At 43.0% G+C, this 21,888-nt stretch overlaps 1 protein-coding gene and 1 non-coding gene across 4 annotated transcripts in view; both read right to left on the bottom strand.

The window, feature by feature from the left end:
* The window catches only part of TESK2 (testis associated actin remodelling kinase 2), a 150,433-nt gene that overhangs the window by 10,002 nt on the left and 118,543 nt on the right, over positions 1 to 21,888 (bottom strand). For 2 of the 3 annotated variants that reach the window (XM_007978965.3, XM_037998779.2), the window contains exon 5: positions 2,691 to 2,837. The exons of the other annotated variant lie outside the window; for it this stretch is intronic. In XM_007978965.3, coding sequence (XP_007977156.1) covers positions 2,691 to 2,837 — 147 coding nt within the window. The remainder of the gene's footprint in view (positions 1 to 2,690; positions 2,838 to 21,888) is intronic. 3 annotated transcript variants of the gene reach the window in all.
* LOC119626508 (small nucleolar RNA U13) lies at positions 5,226 to 5,326 on the bottom strand. The gene has a single exon (XR_005242681.1). It is a non-coding gene; the product is annotated as a small nucleolar RNA U13 (small nucleolar RNA).

Below are 21,888 nucleotides of genomic sequence, written 5' to 3'. Positions count from 1 at the left end.
AGTCTCACTCAGTTGCCCAGGCTAGAGTGCAGTGGCACGATCTCAGCTCACCTCAACCACCATCTCCCGGATTCAAGCGATTCTCCCATCTCAGCCTCCCGAGTAGCTGGGATTACAGACACCCGCCATCGTGCCCGGCTAATTTTTGTATTTCATTAGAGATAAGGTTTCACCATGTTGGCCAGGCTGGTCTTGAACTCCTGACCTCCGGTGATCTGCCCACCTCGGCCTCCCAAAGTGCTGGGATTACAGGCGTGAGCCACCACGCCCGGCCTGCACTTTTCTTAGTTTTGGTTTTCCAAAACATTCTGGGGGAGAAGAAATGGCTAATGAAGAGATAAGATATCACCTTTCAGGTCCCAACTGCCTAACTGTCCAGTTCTTACAGACAGTAAAGTAGATAAAGGGCTCCTTATAACTAGGCCTCAGCTGGTTCCCAGTTTCTACTTGCCAGTCTTGTGCTCCTTCAGGAACAGTGCAGCTGACTACAAATGACTCTGCCACACACCCAAACCATTCCATGTGAGGGATCCAGGTACCTACTGCTTTAGGCTTTATTGACTCAGAGTACTGCTACTTCTGTTCCCTTTCAAGCTTTTTCTTAAGACAGGCTCCCCTCTCCTTCATCTAGGGCAGAAGGAGGAGAAGTATGTGCATGCATGTGTGAATATGTGTACATGTAGGTATTGAGGGTGGGGAATGAAGTGACAGCTATTCTTAGGCAAGTACAAAACTCTCATACACCTCCCTAGCAGACTTTAATTCAGTTCTTGGGCAGAAGTCATATTAGATATGTTAGATCGCCTTATAGCTCCCCCATCAATAATCAAACAGTATTATTTATATAAACCTTGTCATGATGGTATCTTAGGCCATTTGGCTACGAGGTGCCTGTTTTGTGGCATGGCCAACTTCCTCTGAAAGAGACTCTTTTTCTAACCTGGTCACACAGCAATTTGGACAGCAAGAGTGCTACAGAGATCAGCTGATGCCAAAGAGGAACTGGCAGGGCAGCAGAAACTCAATCACACAGGCAGAAAATGGGTCAGTACATTATGGCCCTAAAAACCTGCATTCAAGTGACTAAAAATCACTGAACTCCTGCTCTTAGCTAAGAACTACATCCTGGGGGCCACGGGAAAGAAAACTGATAGGCCCCTATACTGCCTTGACTGCTGTCACTCCTATAAGGCAAGAATTTATTAACCTTTCTCATGTCATTTGCTCTTGTTACACATATTCAGGAGATTGAAGTTAAACATGAAGGCTCTCAAGATGTATGCGTTGGCTGGGCACAGTGCACGCATGTAATCCCAGCACCTTAGGAGGCTGAGGCAGGTGGACTGCTTGAGCTCACGAGTTTGAGACCAGTCTGGGCAGCATGGCAAGACTCCATCTCTATTAAAAAATACAAAAAAAGGCTGGGTACGGTGGCTCACGCTTGTAATTCCAGCACTTTGAGAGGCCAAGGCACATGGATCACCTGAGGTCAGGAGTTTGAGACCAGCCTGGTCAACATGGTGAAACCCCATCTTTATTTTTTATTTTTATTTTATTTATTTATTTATTTATTTTTTTGAGGCGGAGTCTCGCTCTGTCGCCCAGGCTGGAGTGCAGTGGCCGGATCTCAGCTCACTGCAAGCTCCGCCTCCTGGGTTTACGCCATTCTTCTGCCTCAAGACTCCCGAGTAGCTGGGACTACAGGCGCCCGCCACCTCGCCCGGCTAGATTTTTGTATTTTTTTAGTAGAGACGGGGTTTCACCGGGTTAGCCAGGATGGTCTTGATCTCCTGACCTCGTGATCCGCCCGTCTCAGCCTCCCAAAGTGCTGGGATTACAGGCTTGAGCCACCGCGCCCGGCCGAAACCCCATCTTTATTAAAAATACAAAAAATTAGCTAGGGGTGATGGCGGGCATCTGTAATCCCAGCTACTCAGGAGGCTGAGGCAGGATAATTGCTTGAACCCAGGAGGTGGAGGCTGCAGTGAGCCAAGATCACTCCATTGCACTCCAGCGTGGGCAATAAGAGCAGAAAAAAAAAAGCCCAAAAAACCAAAAAATACAGCTAGGCATGGTGGTGCACGCCTGTGGTCCCAGCTATTCAGAAGACTAAGGTAGGAGGATTGCTTGAGCCCATGGGGTGGAGGCTGCAGTGAGCCAAGATCATGCCACTGCACTCCAGCCTGAGTGACAGGGTGAGACCCTGTCTCAAAAAAAAAAAAAAAAAAAAAAGTATATGTGTTGGCTCACTCAGCACTGAAAGGAACCTTCTGTAAGAAAATATAGGCTTATGGTGGGGCACAGTGACTCACGCCTGTAATCCCAGTACTTTGGGAGGCCAACGCAGTGGATTGTTTGCAGCCAGGAGTTCAAGACCAGCCTGGCCAATAATGCAAAATTCTTCCTCTACTAAAAATTAGCCAAGTGTGGTAATGTGCACTTCTAGTCCCAGCTACTCAGGAGGCTGAGGCACGAGAATCACTGAACCCAGGAGGCAGAAGCACTCCAGCCTGGGCAATAGAGTGAGACACTATCTCAAAAACAGAAGGAAAAGATGTAGGCTTTCTAAGGACTAACTATAAAATGTAACGAATTATGTCCTCTGTGATTAAATGTTAAATCTGACAGCTTTCTTGGCAAAAGAGAAGGGTGGTATCTCTCAATGAGTTGTGAAAGTAAAGCCTTCATACCTTAGATGTGAGGTCCCGATGAAAAATGCCTTTGAAGTGAAGGTAGCTGAGGCCCACTGCTATGTCATAGGCCAGTTTTACCCTCACAGTCCAAGGCAAATGCAGGTTACTGTCTAGCAACTGTTCCAGGTTCCCGGAGTTGATATACTGCAAAACAGAAGGAAAACCCAGCTACCATTTATCAGAAATGTTTAGGCTAGTAGTGAAACCATTAGAGAGTAAACACCTAGAAGAGAGAGACTTTTTTTTTTTTTAAAGTTATTGAGGGCTTATTCTGCCTCCAAGCACTATGGTAGGTGCTGCACACAATGACACTTTCCTTTAAGGAGACCACAATCAATTAAGGGACATAGACAAACAATATCATATAATAACTATTAAAATATAGTTATGTGCAGGTAGGACAACACCATGCAGTACCAAAGATAAAGCTAAACTGTGAAGGCATTTCAGAGGAAGATGCAGAGAGGAAATAAGGAGTCAGAAAGGATGACCTGGAGTAGCAGGAAAGAGGGACACAGAGGGAGCAGCATATGCAAAGTTACAGGTTAAGTGCATGATGCATTCAGGAACTTAATTTACTTCGATATGGCCAGAGTGCATTTATAGATGAGTCAGGAAGTGAGGCTGATATGTTCTGCTAAGATATGTGAACTTTATCCTGTCTATAGGAAACAAAAGAAGCATTTTAAGCAGGAGAGCCACATGGTTATATTTGCTTTTTAAAGAAAATATTATTTTAGCAATGGTATGATAGATGGATTAGAGTGAAAAATACAGAGAAAGGGAAATAGGAGATTACTGCAATAATCCTGGTGAGAGCAGGGCATCTGAATCATGGCAATAGTAGAGGCATTGGAATGAAAGCAAGATTCAAAATGTATTTAGATGGCAGAGTTGAAAGAAAAATTGATAATTACCTGGATTCGAGAATGAGAGCAATAGGCTATTGGTCCCTGGATGTCATTATTAAATACCCAAGAGAGTAAGGAGAGGAGTAGGTGTTTAGAAGATGAGGCAATGTTAAAAGACAGTGAGTTCAGGCCAGGTATGGTGACTCATGCCTATAATCCTAGAACTTTGAGAGGTAGGAGGATTGCTTGAGCTCAGGAGTTCAGACCAGCCTGAACAGCATAGTGAGAGAGACTTAGTCTCTATAAAAAATAAACAGAATTGGCTGGGCGTGGTGGCTCACGCCTGTAATCCCAGCACTTTGGGAGGATGAGGCGGGCGGATCACGAGGTCATCCTGGCTAACACAGTGATGAGACCATCCTGGCTAACACAGTGAAAGTCTGTCTCTACTAAAAATACAAAAAATTAGCCAAGCTTGGTGGCGGGTGCCTGTAGTCCCAGCTACTCCGGAGGCTGAGGCAGGAGAATGGCATGAACCTGGGAGGCGGAGCTTGCGGTGAGCCAAGATTGCGCTACTGCACTCCAGCCTGGGCGACAGAGCGAGACTCCACTTCAAAATAAATAAATAAACAGAATTAGCTGGACGTGATGGTGCACACCTTAGTCCTAGCTACATGGGAAGATCACTTGAGCCTGGGAGGTTGAGGCTGCAGTGAGCTAAGATCATGCCAATGCACTCCAGCCTGGGTGACAGAGTGAGACCTTGTCTTTAAAAAAAAAAAAAAAAAGATAGTGAGTTCAGCTGGGAGAAGTTAAATTATTAAAGTTGCAGATGCTTATTGGACAACCAAGGTGGAAATGATCTAAATACAGTCAGTTTGAAGTTTAAGAACAAAGTCTAAGTGAGAGACTTAATATTTAGGAGGCAAAAACATTGAGCTGAAGCAGTCTTGCATTCCAAGGTCATACATGCCCAGGGTTTAACATGTAAGATGGGAAATTAACAGAATCCCAAGGAACAGGCAAGAATGTCAATAGGAAAACATTCGAAACGTTCAGAAGGACAGCCAGGTGCGGTGGCTCATGCCTGTAATCCTAGCACTTTGGGAGGCCGAGGCAGGCAGATCACCTGACATCAGGAGTTCAAGACCAGCCTGGCCAACATGGTGAAACTCTGTCTCTACTAAAAATACAAAAAAATTAGCTGGGCATGGTAGCAGGTGTGTGTAATCCCAGCCACTCAGGAGGCTGAGACAGGAGAATTGCTTGAACACGGGAGACGGAGGTTGCAGTGAGCTGAGATCGCACCATTGCATTCCAGCCTGGGCAACAAGAGTGAAATTCCATCTCAAAAAAAAAAAAAAAAAAAAAAAAAATAGCTGGGTGTGGTGGTGTGTGCCTATAGTCCCAGCTACTCACAAGGTTGAGGTTGTGATGGTCACTTGAACCTCAGGAGGTCAAGGCTGTAGTGAGCCATGATTGTGCCACTAGATTCCAGCTTGGGCAACAGAGCGAGACCCAGTATATTTATTTATAGATAATAATAGCAGCTGTTATTTATATAGTACTTAAATTGTTTGAGGCACTGTTCTGAGAGTTTTGCATATATTATCTCATTTAATCTGCACAATAACCCTGTAGGTATACTGTTACTTTTTTCCTTTTTTTTTTTTTTTTTTCATGTCAGACAGGCAACATGCAGACATTAATAAGGTTTGAGGGTAATAAACCTCATACATGCACATGAAAATCCAATAATCATGCTATGGACTACAAAAGGACTATATACTATTACTCCTATTTTAGAGAAGGCATTTAGAAATTAAGCAACTTGCTTAAGATTATCCAATTATTAAGTGGCAGAGACTGGCAGACTCTGCAGTCTGGCTCAAGTCTATACTCTTTACCACTACATTGCACTGGAGAGTTAGAGACCACAGCATCTGAGTCAGAGAGCCTCATTCAGCACAGGAGCTCAAAAATGAATTTACTCAAACCTTATATGATATATTATTTCCCTCCTCCTCCCAAGGGAGAAAAAGACAGAAATTCCTCTGAGCCTAAAATTTGTATCTTAATACATATTTTGGGGTACTATTGAATTTACAAAGGACTAGGGAACTTAATGGGATAAGAGGAGAAATATCTGAATTCTAGCCCAATCCAGCCTCCTAATAGCCATTTAACTTGGACAAATAACTAATAAGGCTATCCATCTTTCACTTTTCTCAACTATAAGTAGGTATGATAATCCCTGATTCACCTAATTTGCAGTGTTATGAGAATCTAATAAAATACGTGAAAGTCTCATGCCTGTAATTCCAGCACTTTGGGAGGCCAAGGCGGGCAGATCATCTAAGGTCAGGAGTTCAAGACTAGCCTGGCCAACATAGTGAAACCCCATCTCTACTAAAAATACAAAAATTAGCCAGGCTTGGTGGTGGGTGCCTGTAATCCCAGCTACTTGGGAGGCTGAGGCAGGAGAATCACTTGAACCCAGAAGTGGAGGCTGCAGTGAAGCGAGATTGAGCCACTGCACTCCAGCCTAGGCAACAGAGTGAGATCTTGTCTCGAAAAAAAATATGTGAAAGTTGGCCAGGCGAGATGGCTCACACCTGTATTCCTACCACTTTAGGAGGCCGAGGCAGGTGGATCGCCTGAGGCTAGGAGTTCGAGGCCAGCCTGGCCAACATGGTAAAACCCCGTCTCTACTAAAGATACAAAAATAAGGTGGGCATGGTGGCAGATGACTGTGATCCCAGCTACTCAGGAGGCCGAGGCATGAGAATCGCTTGAACCTGGGAGGCAGAGGTTGCAGTGAGCAGAGATCATATTACTGCACTCCAGCCTGGGCAACAAAAAATAATAATAAAATAAAACGTGAAAGTGCTTCAAAAAAAATTTAAATGTCATGCACCAAAAAGAACCAGTTGGGGGCAGCACCATGCAGCACTTCAGATCCTTGGAAGCGTCGATGGGTTTTGGCAAGGCAGAAAGAATGACTAAAAATAAATCTTCTAACTTCTCAAAAGGGAAACTTGTTGATCTGCTTCATCCTGCTTGATAATCCATCTTTGAAAATCTTAAAATAAGGCATAATGACGGCATAAGCACAGCGCCTTGCTCTCTTCATTCTAGTTGAATCTGCCTAAGGTTCACATTTGAGGTGCCCATTTGCTGAAAAGAAACTGAGCTTGTGAACTTCAAGTTATAAGTGGGCAATGAAGCTGACGTCTCATCATGCAAGCAGGTTTCTTTAGCTCTGAAAGTCAAAAGGTAGGCAGTGGTTCACTTCTTTAGCATGATGACAGTGTGATATGTCGGGCCTGTCTTCAGGAGCCACTCAGGTTTCCCAACTGAGTGCCAGGAAGAAGACACTATAATGAAAAGACTGTATGTGCACTCTCTATAGGCCAGGTGAGGCCAGGACTCTTGGCTCTGGGAAACACTTGTTTACTCTGTTCAGCAATGTCTTTGAAGGCCCTGGAAATCCATATGCAAAGCCAGAGGGTGGAGAGCACAGGAAAAGGTGACAAAGGATGAGGAATCACACTTGGCTAATAGATTCTGGCTTTTCCAGGCAAGATGGAAAAAGCACAAACCAAAGATCAGGGAGGAAAAACAAATGGAATTTGCTTTTATAACCCATTTCTCTTGCCTGCCTTTGGTGAATAAATTAGTTGGGCTGATAAGCCTTTAGGCCCTCAGAAACCACTTCTCAATGTTTCAAGACCTTTACATGTATGAGAAAAGGAAATTTAAGATCTGCCAACAAGGAAGACTTCTTTTTTTTTTTTTTTTTTTTTTTTTTTGATATGGAGTCTCACTCTGTCACTCAGGCTGGAGTTCAGTGGCGCCATCTCAGCTCACTGCAACCCATGCCTTCCAGGTTCAAGTGATTCTCCAGTCTCAGCTTCCCAAGTAGCTGGGATTACAGGCTCGTGTCACCAGGCCCAGCTAATTTTTGTATTTTTTTTAGTAGAGACAGAGTTTTCCCATGTTGGCCAGGCTGGTCTCGAACTCGTGACCTCAGGTGATCCACCCACCTCAGCCTCCCAAAGTGCTAGGATTACAGGCATGAGCCACCGCACCCAGCCAGAAGATTTCTACACAGTCTCTGTGCCCATTAGCTGGAATGTTCACTTCTCCATAAGCAACTCGCAGTGCAGACTCAGCTGCTGTGGCTTCTAAACAAATCCCTCTGCAGGAAGCAGAGACAAGAGCAACTGTATTAGCATGTTCAGCTTTCCCAGACAGGGATAACAGCTGTTTTGCTTTCATTTTCAGCTAGACCACTCCCTCGGTCAGCCCTATAAAACAACCCAAGGCATTGGTAATACAGTTAATTATTACAGAAGTTTTAACATTTTTAATTGTTATTTTAAGCTTTTAAGTTAGAAACTATAATACAGCCAATAAAATGTGTTACAGGTACTTCAATACCTCTCAGTGGCTGTTACCTTTTTCTATACCAATTTTAACTATACCAAAACCTGCCTCACTTCCTCATGGTCTAATAAAATAACAGAGTTTCTTGCATTTCATTTGTGTTTGATACTTGGATTTCATTACATATACACAGCCTTTTCCTAGAAGGCACTCAGTAACTTTTAAAAGTGTATTGGTAATTCAACTATATTATGTAAATAAACCTTTATTACTAAAATGCAAGAAATCATATGCCAACATCTTTTTAATATCACCAAAGGCACAGAGAAGTGGACATTCAGTTCTCCACTCAGGAATATCAATTCAGGTTATTTCTACAAACATTTATTGAGCACTCCTTCCCCTACTGCCACTTCCATATGAGAGTAAGAACTTGTCTCTTGGCCAGGCACAGTGGCTCTCGTCTGTAATCCCAGCACTTTGAGAAGCTGATGTGGGAGGATCGCTTGAGGCCAGGAGCTCAACACCAGCCTGGGCAACATAGCAAGACCCCCCTCTCAAAAAAAAGATGATAAATTATATGTTATATGTATTTTACCACGATAGAGAGAGTGTGTGTGTGTACAAGCATCCCCATAGTTCTTTAGTCCCTTCCACTATGTAAGGACATAGCAAAAAGACAGGTATCTATGAACCATGAAGTAGGCCCTCACCAAACACTGAATCTGCCTGTGCCTAGATCTTAGATTGCCCAGACTCCAGAAGTGTGAGAAATAAGCTTCTGTTGTTTATAAGCTACCCAGTCTATGATATATTCTTATAGCAGCACAAATGGACTAAGACAACTGCCTAGGCTAAAGAGTATAGGTTCTTCCCACATATTCCCTATAGGGTCTGGTAGGTACCAATTCAGGCACAGACAAGCACATAAACACATCCATACAGAGAATATTCTGGACTGGCTCTAGGGAATATGTACCTCTCTCTGAGGTAAATGCACCCAGGACTCCAGTTTCCAATTCTTGCTTATTCTAGTCAGCTACAGTAGTCTCAACCAGTCATAACTATTCAGAACATAAGACAAAATAGTAGCTTTAAAAAATTCTGAATTATCAATGTACTGATACCTGCAACCAAATAAGCTTATCTCTGAACAGTGGCTCAAAGGTATTCAGAGAAGGTCTGGAGAAAATACCAACTGTAAGAATTATTATTCCCTTTTGAAAAATCTACCCAACTGGCCAGGAGTTAGGGCACTTACCCAAGGAAGATAACTGTGCTGCCATCCAACTAGCAGAGATAATTTGCTACCATCTAATTAGCAACATGGTACTGAGAAAGATTCATCCATCCTTCTATTCACTTACCCAAACACTGAAAACCTACAATGTGAAACACAAAGATAAATGGGGCCAGTCTCTGCCCACAGAGACTAGTCTAGCCTAGATGGTCTAGTAGAGATGCCATACAATCAACTAACACTTTTTTTTCCACACAGGAGAATAACATGATCAGATATGCTACATAGAAATATCATTCTAATGGTAGTATAAAAATTGTATGAAAAGGTCAGAAACTGAGGCTGGGAGAAGAGTTAGAATAACCAAGGCCTGAATAAGACAATGGCAGCAAGAATGGAAAGGAGGTTAATATCTAAGAGACATTAGAGGTAGAATCAAGAAGATTTGGTGTTTGTTCAAAGGCAAGGAGTAACTGAAGAGATAAGGTATAAATACAAAGTCAGTCTAGTATGGTGTTTAGCTCACAGTGCACAACTCATTCTCCCAATTAACAGTATCTTTTTAAATTTTATTTTCATTTTTTACAACAGGTAGAACCCACTATCAATAACTTACCATTCTCACCCCTCCCTTAGGTTATTCTGTTAGCTTTCTAACCTGTTTTCTTGCCTGCTTTTGCATCTTGAAAAGATTTAGCCCTCATTCCAATCCATTGTTCACAATATAGCAAAGTCAGTCTTTCTGAAATGCCAACCTGAAGCCACTCTCTTGTTAAAATTATTCAGTGACACTCTATTACTTGTAGGATAAAACCCACAATCCTCAGAAAGGCACACAAAGCCTTTCACTCCTGCTTACAAAAGTCTGACTCCTGCTCACCTGCACATTTGTACACATTGCTGGTCCCTTTACCTGTAATATCCTTCCCCTTTCCCCACCTAGGCCTGGCTAATATTCACTCATTGTTGAAGATTTAATTCCATTTCATGGTTACCCATAGGCAGGGTTGGGGATAAGAAAGATAGTCTATGCAAAAGGAACACAAAGATAACAAAGCACAGAGATTAGTAATTATTCTTTTTTTTTTCTGTATAAGTAGGGGAGAAAGGATGAAGCTACAAAGTTAAGATGGGCAGTATAATATAGTGGGGACTGCAGTTAGACTGGCTAGGATTGAATCTCATCTCAGACTATAATAGTTGCAGAGCCCTGAGTTGGTTACTCAGTTTGTTTAATATACATCTATAAAATGGGAATAATAATAGTGCCTAACCCACAGAGTTGCTGTGAAGATTCAGTAAGTTGATACACGTAAAATGCTAAGAATAATGTCAAGGAAAGTCCTCAATATGTCAGTTATGACTATTTCTATTATTATTATATTTGTTATTAGTGCAGAAGTTCTGGAATACCAAGACGAAGCATCTACAGTTAATTCAGCAAACCACATGGGCCACTGAAGGTTTATAGGTAAAGGTATAATATGATCTAATGAGGGTTGAATTATATCCCCCCAAAAGATACATGCAAGTCCTAAACCCTGGTAACTATAAATGTGACCTTATTTGGAAATAGGGTCTTTGCTGATGTAATCAAGTTAAGATGAGGTCATATCGGAGTAGGGCAGGCCCTTAATCCAATATGACTGGAATTCTTATAAAAAGAGGGGCAAGAAATACAGGCATACAGGGAGAATTGTCATGTTAAGATAGAGGCAGAAATTGGACTGAGACATCTACAAGGCAAGGAAGGATCTTCCTGTAGAGCCTTCAGAGAGAACAGGGCCCTACCAACACTTTGATTTTGGACTTCCAGTCTTCCGAACTCTGAGATAATAAGTTTCTGCGATGTCACCCACACTGTAGTGCTTTGCTATGGCAGCTCTAAGAAACTAATACATGACCCAAACTGCCTTTTAGAAAGATCATTCTGGTAGCAGGATAGAGAGGAACTAGAGGCAGGTTTGGAGGGTACTGCAACAGCCAGATGAGAGGTGACCAAACATCTAACTAACAGTGCTATTTATGGGCAATAAAAAGTTGGCTATAGTCAGAATATAAACCTTTTTAGCAACTGAGTGATAGATATGAGAAATAAGGAAAAAAGAGTCAAAGACATATCAGAGATTCCAAATTGAAAGGTTCAGACAGCAATGGAAAAATATTTCAGCATCTTAAACGACTCGATCAGTAAGTCGGAAACCTGTCATAAACCAGTATCAATGTCAAACAGCCAAATCAGTGGCTTGTTGGCACTCTACTCTTTGGAGGGGCTCTTTGCAAAAAAGGGTTTGGGCCCCGACCTAGTTTTCACTGTAGCCCAACAATGCTTTTGTGCTGGCCACTGTATGTTTGTTGGTAGGCTTCAAACACAAAGGCTAGCCGACATCCCATCCTGCTGGCTTGGGTTAAAGAAGAAAAGAAAGCTTTGTTACTGCTCTGGGTAATTCCAGGACAGACATCCCAAGAGTGCCCTGTGGGAGGCTTGTGCTCCAAAGAAGCCTCCTGTTCTCAGCTCAAGAATCCACAGCCACTACAAGCGTACATCCGTATATCTGCCAAGGACTGAATTTGCTTACCACTCCAGGAGGTTCACCAGGGCTTGCCTAACTGAAACAGTCGGTAGTAATGAGCTGACTCAAAAAGAAAAAGGGAACCCTAGATCTAGCCACAGAGTAAAATGTTCTTAATAACCCAAAATATATTTCAGAATATTTAAGTGTTTAACTCTTGGCCTTCATATATGCTTACTGAATACCCTTCTTCATGCCCTCCTTCATGGCTTTGCTAATTCTTATTCATCCTTCTTATTTATTTATTTATTTTCATTTTTATTTTATTTTTTTGAGTCAAAGTTTCCCTCTTGTCACCCAGGCTGTACTGCAATGGCATGATCTCAGCTCACTGCAACCTCCTCCTCTTGGGTTCAAGTGATTCTCTGAGTAGCTAGGATTACAGGAGTGCACCACCACACCTGGCTGCTGCTTCTTTTTTTTTTTTTTTTGAGACAGAGTCTCACTCTGTCACCCAGGCTGCAGTGCAGTGGCACAATCTCAGCTCACTGCAACCTCTGCCTCCTGGGTTCACACGATTCTCCTGCCTCAGCCTCCTGAGTAGCTGAGATTACAGGGGTGCACCACCACACTCAGCTAATTTTTGTATTTTTAGTAGAGATGGGGTTTCACCATGTTGGTCAGGCTGGTCTTGAACTCCTGATCTCATGATCTGCCCACCTTGGCCTCCCAAAGTGCTGGGATTACAGGCGTGAGCCACCGCACCCGGCTTAATTTTGTATTTTTAGTAGAGACGGGATTTCACCGTGTTGGCCAGGCTGGTCTCAAACTCCTGACCTCAGCTGATCTGCCTGCTTCAACCTCCCAAAGTGCTGGGATTACGGGCATGAACCACCACACTGGGCCTTATTTATTTATTATTTTTTGAGATGGAGTATCACTCTGTTGCCCAGGTTGGAGTGCAGTGGTGTGATCCCGGCTCACTGCAACCTCCACCTCCAGGGTTTAAGCAATTCTCCTGCATCAGCCTCCTGAGTAACTGGGATTACAGGCACGGACCACCACACCCATCTAATTTTTGGTATTTTTAGCAGAGACGGAGTTTCAACATGTTGACCAGCTGGTCTCAAACTCCTGACCTCCAGTGATCTGCCTGCTTCAGCCTCCCAAAGTGTTGGGATTACAGGTGTGAGCCGCCACGGCCAGCCACTTATTCATCCTTCTGAACTCATGGAAAGCATTCCTTGATACTTCATCCCATTCTTTGTGCTAGGCTGGGCGCAGTGGCTCATGCCTGTAATCCCAGTACTTTGGGAGGCTGAGGAGGGAGGATTGCTTCAGCCCAGGAGTTTGAGCCCACTCTTGGTGCCACTTTAGCATCCTGCACATGTTTCTACTATTGTTCATCACACATCACACTGTAGTATAACATTTATGGCAGGAACTAGGTCCTGCTCAATTTTGTAAGCCCCTTTGTAAAACTCAGTGAAATTGTTGAACAAACAAATGCATAAGTAAGTGCATTTAAATAAATGGAGGTGGGTTTTAAGTTCCCTCTTTTATTGGAAGCCCCACCCCCCAATTTAATCATTAAAATGTAATTTAAGATATAAAAGAGAAATGTGCTTTTAGAGGAACTTTCCAATAAATATCATGCAAAAACAAATATTTAATAATGCTGGCTGGGCGCAGAGGCTCATGCCTGTAATCCCAGCACTTCTGAAGGCCAAGGTGGGCAGACTGCTTGAGCTCACGAGTTCGAGACCAGCCTGGGTAACATGGTAAAACCTTGTCTCTACAAAAAATACAAAAATTAGCTGGGCATAGTGGTGCATGCCTATAGTCTCAGCTACTCAGGAGGCTGAGGTGGGAGGATGGCTTGAGCTGAGGAGGCAGAGGTTGCAGTGAGCCAACATTGTAACACTGCACCCCAGCCTGGGCATTAGAGCCAGACCTTGTCTCAAAAATAAATAAAATAAAATAAAATAAAATGTTCAATAATGTCTACTCAGACAAAGAAAGGCTCAGGCAAAAGACTGAGTCTGATCTTCTACATTGAGGAGACCATGTTGATTAGTGTTACGTTCAAAAAAACCAAATCCGAAGTAATGCATACACAGCTGAAAGAAGGAAGTATTCCAGCTGCACCCACCAAGTTTTCTGTATTTCAGTAAACGGCATCGCCATCCACCTAGAGACTGGGCATCATTTGGTTCCTCATTCTCCTTCTTTTTTTTTTTTTTTTTTTTTTTTTTTTTTTTTTGAGATGGTGCCTGCCACCATGCCTGGCTAATTTTTTGTGTTTTTAGTAGAGACAAGGTTTCACCACGTTGGCCAGGCTGGGCTCGAACTCCTGACCCCAGGTGATCTGCCCACCTCAGTCAGCCTCTCAAAGTGTTGGGATTACAGGCGTGAGCCACCACACCTGGCAGGGCACTTTCATAGTTACCTCATTTGACCATTGTAATATCTTTTTTTTTTTTTTTTTTTTGAGATGGAGTTTCACTCTTGTTGCCCAGGCTGGAGTGCAATGGTGCGATCTTGGCTCACTGCAACCTCTACCTCCTAGGTTCAAGCAATTATCCTGCCTCAGCCTTCCGAGTAGCTGGGATTACAGGCGCCCGCCACCACACCCGGCTAATTTTTTGTATATTTAGTAGAGATGGTTTTCACTTTATTGGCCAGGCTGGTCTTGAATTCCTGACTTCAGGTAATCCACCCACCTTGGCCTCCCAAAGTGCTGCGATTACAGGTGTGAGCCACCTCACCTGGCCTGACTATTATAATATCTTGAAACATTCTTGTCATCTTTTCATTTTTGTTTTTTTTGTTTGTTTGTTTGTTTGTTTTTTGAGATGGAGTCTTGCTCTATTGCCCAGGCTGGGCTGTAGTGATGCAGTCTTAGCTCACTGCAACCTCTGCCTCTGGGTTCAAGCAATTCTCCTGTCTCAGCCTCCTGAGTATATGGGACTACAGGCACCTGCCACCACGCCCAGCTAATTTTTGTATTTTTAGTAGAGACGGGGTTTCACATTGGTGGTCAGGCTGGTCTCGAACTCCTGACCTCAGGTGATCCACCCACCTCGGCCTCCCAAAGTGCTGAGATTACAGGCATGAGCCACCACACCTGGCTGGTTGTTTGTTTGTTTTTTGAGATGGAGTTTTGCTCTTGTTGCCCAGGCTGGAGTGCAATGGCGCCTTCTTGGCTCACTGCAACCTCCACCTCCTGGCTTCAAGCAATTCTCCTGCCTCAGCCTCCCAAGTAGCTTGGATTACAGGTGTGTGCCACCATGCCTGGCTAACTTTGTATTTTTAGTAGAGATGAGGTTTCACCATGTTGGTCAGGCTGGTCTCAAACTCCTGACCTCAAGTGACCCATCTGCCTCGGTCTCCCAAAGTGCTGGGATTATGGGTGTGAGCCACTAGGTCGGCCCAGAGAATTTACATAACTTGCCTATGATTATTCAGCTAGTAAATAGTACAGCCTGGATTTGCATCCAAGCCTTGCGACCTCAAAGCCTGGGTTTCTTCTACCCTAGGAGTGTACACTTATGTAGAGAAGCTAAAGCAAAAAAAGCTTTAATAAATGAAAGAATGGGGCTGACTGCAGTGGCTCACGCCTGTAATCCCAGCACTTTGGAAGATCGAGGCAGGCGGATCAGGAGGTCAAGAGTTCGAGACCAGCCTGGCCAATATTGTGAAACCCTGCCTCTACAACAAAATTAGCTGGGCATGGTGGCGGGCACCTGTAATTCCAGGTACTCGGGAGGCTGAGGCAGAAGAATCACTTGAAACCAGAAGGTGGAGGTTGCAGTGAGCCGAGATTGCACCACTGCACTCCAGCCTGGGCAACAAAAGTGAAACTCCGTCTCTAAATAAATAAATAAAAGAAAAGAAAAGAAAGAATGTGTAATAACAAAGGTACAAAAATTCTATATAGGAGAAGATTAATGGAAGGAAACATTATGATCAAATGAGTGGTGGCAGTGGAGGCGGGTAGAGAGGATGCGGCGGAGAAAAATAATCAGGAAAGGTTTTATGGGGAAATAAGTGGACTTTGAGGCCAGGTCTTGAAGGAAAGATGATTTTTTTTTTTTTTTTTTTTTTTTTTTTTTTTTGAGATGGAGTCTTGCTCTGTCACCCAGGCTGGAGTGCAGTGGCACGATCTTGGCTCACTGCAACCTCCACCTCCTGGGTTCAAGCAATTCTCCTGCCTCAGCCTCCCCAGTAGCTGGGATTAAAGGTGTGCACCACCACACCTAGCTAATTTTTGTGTTTTTAGTAGAGATGGGGTTTCACCATGTTGGCCAGGCTGGTCTCAAACTCCTGACCTCATGATCCACCCGCGTCGACCTTCCAAAGAGATGGGATTACAGGCGTGAGCCACCACATCCAGCCAGGGAAGATAATTTATATGGGACAGAGGGAAAGAGTATATTCTAGGTTGAAGAAACAACATGGATAAAGAGGCAGGAAAACACAGACCATGTTCAGCACACAATAAGAAATCCAGTTTGCCTGAATTATAGAGTACTTGTTAAAGAAGAGGAGAACTAGGAGAAAAGTAGTATTATGGTAGGGTATAAAGGACTAGAATATCAGGCTGAGTTTATCCTGAATTCCATTTTTAAACTCTAGCTGTGAATCAAAATAATTTGTAGAACTTTATTTATTTATTTTTAAATACAGATATTTGCATCTCACCTAAGACTTTAATCAATGAGGAAATCACTGAAGGTTTTTGAGCCAGGAAATGCCATTGATTGTTAATTTATTTATTCAGTCAACAAATATGATAAGCAGCTACCATTTGTCAGGCACTGTGCTAGGAACCAAAGGATGTCAATGGAAATAAAACAATCCCTGCCCTCAAGGAATTTATAATCTACACATATGAACAGTCAGCTGAAATCAAAGATAAATTCTATTGTATTATGGGAGCACATAGGAGGGGTACCAAACTAATCTTGGAAGATCAGAAAAGGCTTCCCAGAGAAAATGAATTCTAAGCTGGGGCCTGCAGAATTGGTTGGGCCAGGGCGATGAAGAGGTGTGTTCTGGGCAAAGAAAAAATCTGGTGCAGAGCTCCAAAGGTAAAAAGGGTCATGTTCCATTTGTGGAACTGAAAGAAGTTCAGTACAGCTGTAGCGCCCAGTTGAGACAGGAGCAGAGAGGCAAGAGAAGTGAGCAGTGAGGCCACAGAGATAAGCAGTAGCAAGATCAGTTTTGACTTTACCCTGAGGACAATGAGGAGCCATAGAAGGGTTTTTTCAGGGAGAAACAAAATGGTACTGGCATAAAAACAGACATATAGACCAATGTAATGGAATAGAGAGCACAGAAATAAACACCTATCAATTGGGAAAGGACAGTCTTTGCAACAAATGAGAAATGCAAATCAAACCACAATGAGATATCACCTCACATTCATTAAGATAGCTACTATCAAAAAAAAAAAAAAGAAAATAACAAGTATTGGTGAGGATGTGGAGAAACTGGAACCCTTATGCACCGTCAGTGAGATTGTAAAATGGTGCAACTGCAGAAAAAAAATATAGCAGTTCCTCACAAAGTTAAAAATAGAACAACTATACAGTCCAGCAATCCTGCTTCTGGGTATGTACCCAAAAGTCTGGAAAGTAGGGTTTCAAAGAGATATTTGCATACTCATGTTCATAGCAGCATAATTTACACTAGCCAAGAGGTGAAAGCAACACAAATGTTCATTGACCCATGAATGGATAAACAAAGTATGGTATATACATACAATAAAATATTTATGCAGCCATAAAAAGGAAGAAAATACTATCACATGCAACAACATGGATGAACCTTGTGGATATTATGGTAAGTGAAATAATGCGATCCCCAAAAGACAAATACCATATGATTCCACTTATATGAGGTATCAAAATTAGTCAAATTCATAGAAACTGAAAGTATAGGCTGGGTGTGGTGGCTCATGCCTGTAAATCCCAGCACTTTAGGAGGCTGAGGTGGGCGAATTGCCTGAGCTCAGGAGTTCGAGACCAGCCTGGGCAACATGATGAAACCCCATCTCTACAAAAAATACAAAAAAAAAAAAAAAATTAGCTGGGCATGGTGATGCACGGCTGTAGTCCCAGCTACTTGGGAGGCTGAGGTGGGAGAATCACTTGAGCCTGGGAGGTGGAGGTTGCAGGCAGCCGAGATCACACCACGGCACTCCAGCCTGGGTGCCTGGGTAACAGCGAGACCCTGTCTCAAAAGTAAAAAAGAAAATAGAATGGTTGTTACCAGGAGCTGGGAAGAGGGAGAAATGAGCAGTCGTTGTTTAATGGGTATAGAGTTTGTTTCACAAGATGAAAAAGGCCAGCCATAGTGGCTCACTTCTATACTCCCAGCACTTTAGAACAAGGTGGGAGGATTGCTTGAGCCCAGGAGTTTGAGACCAGCCTGGGCAACACAGCGAGACCTCATATCTACAAAAAATAAAAAATTAGCCAGATGTGGTGGCACAGGCCTGTAGTACCAGCTACTTGAAAGGCTGAGACAGGAGGATCACTTGAGCTTGGGAAATGAAGACTGCAGTAAGCCATGATCACTCCACTGCATTCCAGCCTGGGTGATAGAGTGAGACGCATCTTATTTTTGAAACAATAACAATTTAAAAAAGATGAAAAAGATCTGGCAGCCAGATGCAGTGGCTCACGCCTGTAATCCCAGCACTTTGGGAGGCCGAGGCGGGCAGATCACCTGAGCTCAGGAGTTCAAGACCAGCCTGGGCAACATGGTGAAACCCTGTTTCCACTACAAAATACAAAAAATTAGCCGGGTGTGGTGGTGCATGCCTGTAATGCCAGCTACTCGGGAGGCCGAGGCAGGAGAATCGCTTGAACCCAGGAGGCGGAGGTTGCAGTGAGCCAAGATCGTCCACTGCACTCCAGCCTGGGTGACAGAGTGAGACTCTGTCTCAACAACAACAACAAAAACAACAACAAAATAAGATCTGGCCTGGTACAGTAGCTACTGTCCCTGTTACGTGGGAGGCTAAGGCAGGAGGACTGCTTGAGCCCAAGAATTTGCGGCTGTAATGCACTATGAACTCCAGCCTGGGCAACAGAGCAAGACTCTGCTTCTTTCTTTAAAAAAAAGAAAAAAAGGCCAGGCGCAGTGGCTCATGCCTGTAATCCCAGCACCTTGGGAGGTCGAGGCGGGAGGATCACCTGAGGTCAGGAGTTCGAGACCAGCTTCAACATGGAGAAACCCTGTCTCTACTAAAAATATAAAATTAGCTGGGCATTGTGGTGCATGCCTGTAAACCCAGCTACTTGGGAGGCTGAGGCAGAAGAATTGCTTGAACCTGGGAGGCGGAGGTTGCGGTGAGCCAAGATCGCGCCATTGCACTCCAGCCTGGGCAGCAAGAGCAAAACTCCGTTTCAAAAAAAGAAAGAAAAGAAAAAGGTCTGGAGATCTGTTGCACAACAATGTGAAAATACTTAATACTAACTACTTAACTACATACTTAAAAATGGCTAAGATGATTCAAAACAAACAAAGATTTGTATTTTAGGACCACTCCAGCTGGCAATATAGACTATAGATTTAAAGTGTGAAACAAGACTGACAGAGAGACTAGTTAAGATTATGGCAAGAGATGATGATGGCAGAAGGAATGGTGTAAGATAAATAGTTCAAGATAGTAAAGAGGTAAGATGAACAGTACATGGTGATTGATAAGATTTGGAAAAGGGATAGATTAGGGATAAAGGAAAAGGAAACTATCATTTGTAGAAGAGCCAAGCACTGTATTAATACTTTTGCAAGTTATTAATTCATTTAACAAACATTTATTGAGCAGCCACTTGTGCCTAGTATTACAGAAGATTTTACACAATCATTCTGCCACTATCATAGAACAGCTTCTCATTTTTTGAAGTTCACTAAACTAGCCCTTGACACAGTACCTGCTTAATAATTATTTGTTACGTAGGAAACAGACACAAGCAATTGCATTGAAATGAGCTAAAATGAGCAAGTAAGGAAATAAATGCCTATGATTGACTCTGGAAACCACTGATCTAAGAATTTATTATCTAAGCAAATAATGGTGACCAGGATAACAAGAAAAAACCACATAAAGAGAAAAAGAAAGTAAATACAGAAAGTGTAGACAGTGATTATGTATCAGGCACAGGGATGCAGAACTGCCCCTGAGTAGTAGCAATGTGTGAGAGATATATCGGGACACCCTCCTTCCATGGTCCTACTTGCTGCAGATTCCAAAGTTGGAACAGCTCCCAGGAGCCAACATAGAACCAACTCCTGGGAATGATACCACTTATCAAGTTAGGAAAATTACACTTGGCAAATCTATTAGAAACACATCTAGCCTAAACTCAAAAAGAACTCTGTGAATTCAACTGTCGCACTAGTTTAACAATCATGAGGGGATTAGGAGAAAGATTAGCTAGAAATCCTCTGAAGAACTTTCTAAATCCTTCTGCTGTCCTCATACTACCAATGCTGTAAAGAGATTCATCAAATGGATGGCCAAAACGACCTTGAAAGAGGCAGATATCTTTGCAGCTAACAGTTTACTGTTAAAAGCTCAAGTGTTGGGAAGGAATATTCATTTATCCATTTTCCATTTACCCAACAAATATTTATTGCATGCCTTTATGCTCCAGTTACTGACAATTCAGCAGTGAACAATAGCCAAGCCCAAGGAGCTCAAAATCTATAAACCTGTAAGTACAGGATTATAGTCAGCCAAAACCTGATTTAAATCCTAGCTCAGCTACGAGACCTTAGCTAACTTAATCTCTTTCTGAGCCTCAGATTTGTCATCTGTAAAATGGGAAAAATATTACCTATTTCATAGGATTGCATGCTGATTAAATAATATATATTGAGAGGGAGAAAAAAAAAAAGCTTAGCAGACCCTGGCACATAGAAAACATTTACTATGAAAAATCACTTAATGATTTTTTTTATTTTTGTTACTCAGGAGATAATACAGCAGTTGAAAAATGCCTCCTTCCAAATCAATGAAACACTCTCTAATGAAAATGTTGATAAACAGGATATGAACAAGGAAGGTATCACTCCTTCAGACACCAGTACTCTATGAAGATATCTCAACTCGAATGTTCAATAAATATCTCAAACTGAACCTATTCAAAAATGACCTCTTGGTCATCTCCCATTGTGTACCTCCTATAGTCTTCCCCATCTCCATTAATGGCAACTCTATTTTTTAGGTGTTCAGGCCAAAAACCTCAGAGTTATCCTTGACTTCTCTCATCCTCTCATACCCCACAGCCAATGCATCAGGAAAGCCTATTTTTTTGCTTTTCTTCTACTTTCAAAATGGATCCAGAATTCCCAGCTCCACTGCTATCATTCTGGTCCCTTACCATCAACTCTCCCCTTTTTTGTAGCCGTTATCTATTGCGCAGAGTTTATTGTAACAGTCTCTTAACTGGTTTTCCTGCTTTCATCCTTTCTCTTTTTTCAGTCATTCACCAAACAGTAGCCAGGATGATCCCATTAAAGAATGTCACAAAAACCTCAAAAGACTTCACAATTCATCCTGAGTAAAATCTAAAGTTCTTACAGCGGTATATATGAGACTCTGATCTAGCCAGTGTTTCCTCTCTGACTCCATCTACTACTGTTTTCCTCAAGCTCTCCACTGCAGTCACATCACCCACCTTGGAGTTATTCAACCGGACCAGGCACACTTCTGTCTCCACGCCTTTGCACATACTATTCCAACTGCCTACAACACTTTCATATCCACACAGTTAGTTCCTTCACCTTCTTAAATTTTTTTTTGTGTGTGAGCCACCACACCCAGCCCACCTTCTTAAATTTTAGCCTCTTTTGTGATGCCTTCCCTGTCTACATGTTGAAAATTGTAATCTTCTGCTGGGCGCGGTGGCTCATGCCTGTAATCCCAGCACTTTGGGAGGCCGAGGTGGGCGGATCACGAGGTCAGGAGTTCGAGACCAGCCTGACCAACATGGTGAAACCTCGTCTCTACTAAAAATACAAAAAATAGCTGGGCCTGGTGGTGGGTCCCTGTAATCCCAGCTACTTGGGAGGCTAAGGCAGGAGAATTGCTTGAACCCGGGAGGCAGAGGTTGCAGTGAGCTGAGATCACGCCATTGCACTCCAGCCTGGGTAGCAGAGGGAGACTCCGTCTCAAAAAAAAAAAA

Source organism: Chlorocebus sabaeus, chromosome 20, assembly GCF_047675955.1.
Source record: "Chlorocebus sabaeus isolate Y175 chromosome 20, mChlSab1.0.hap1, whole genome shotgun sequence".
Lineage (NCBI taxonomy): Eukaryota > Metazoa > Chordata > Mammalia > Primates > Cercopithecidae > Chlorocebus > Chlorocebus sabaeus.
Note: the sequence above shows the minus strand (reverse complement) of the source record. Positions and strands in the feature narration are given on the sequence as shown.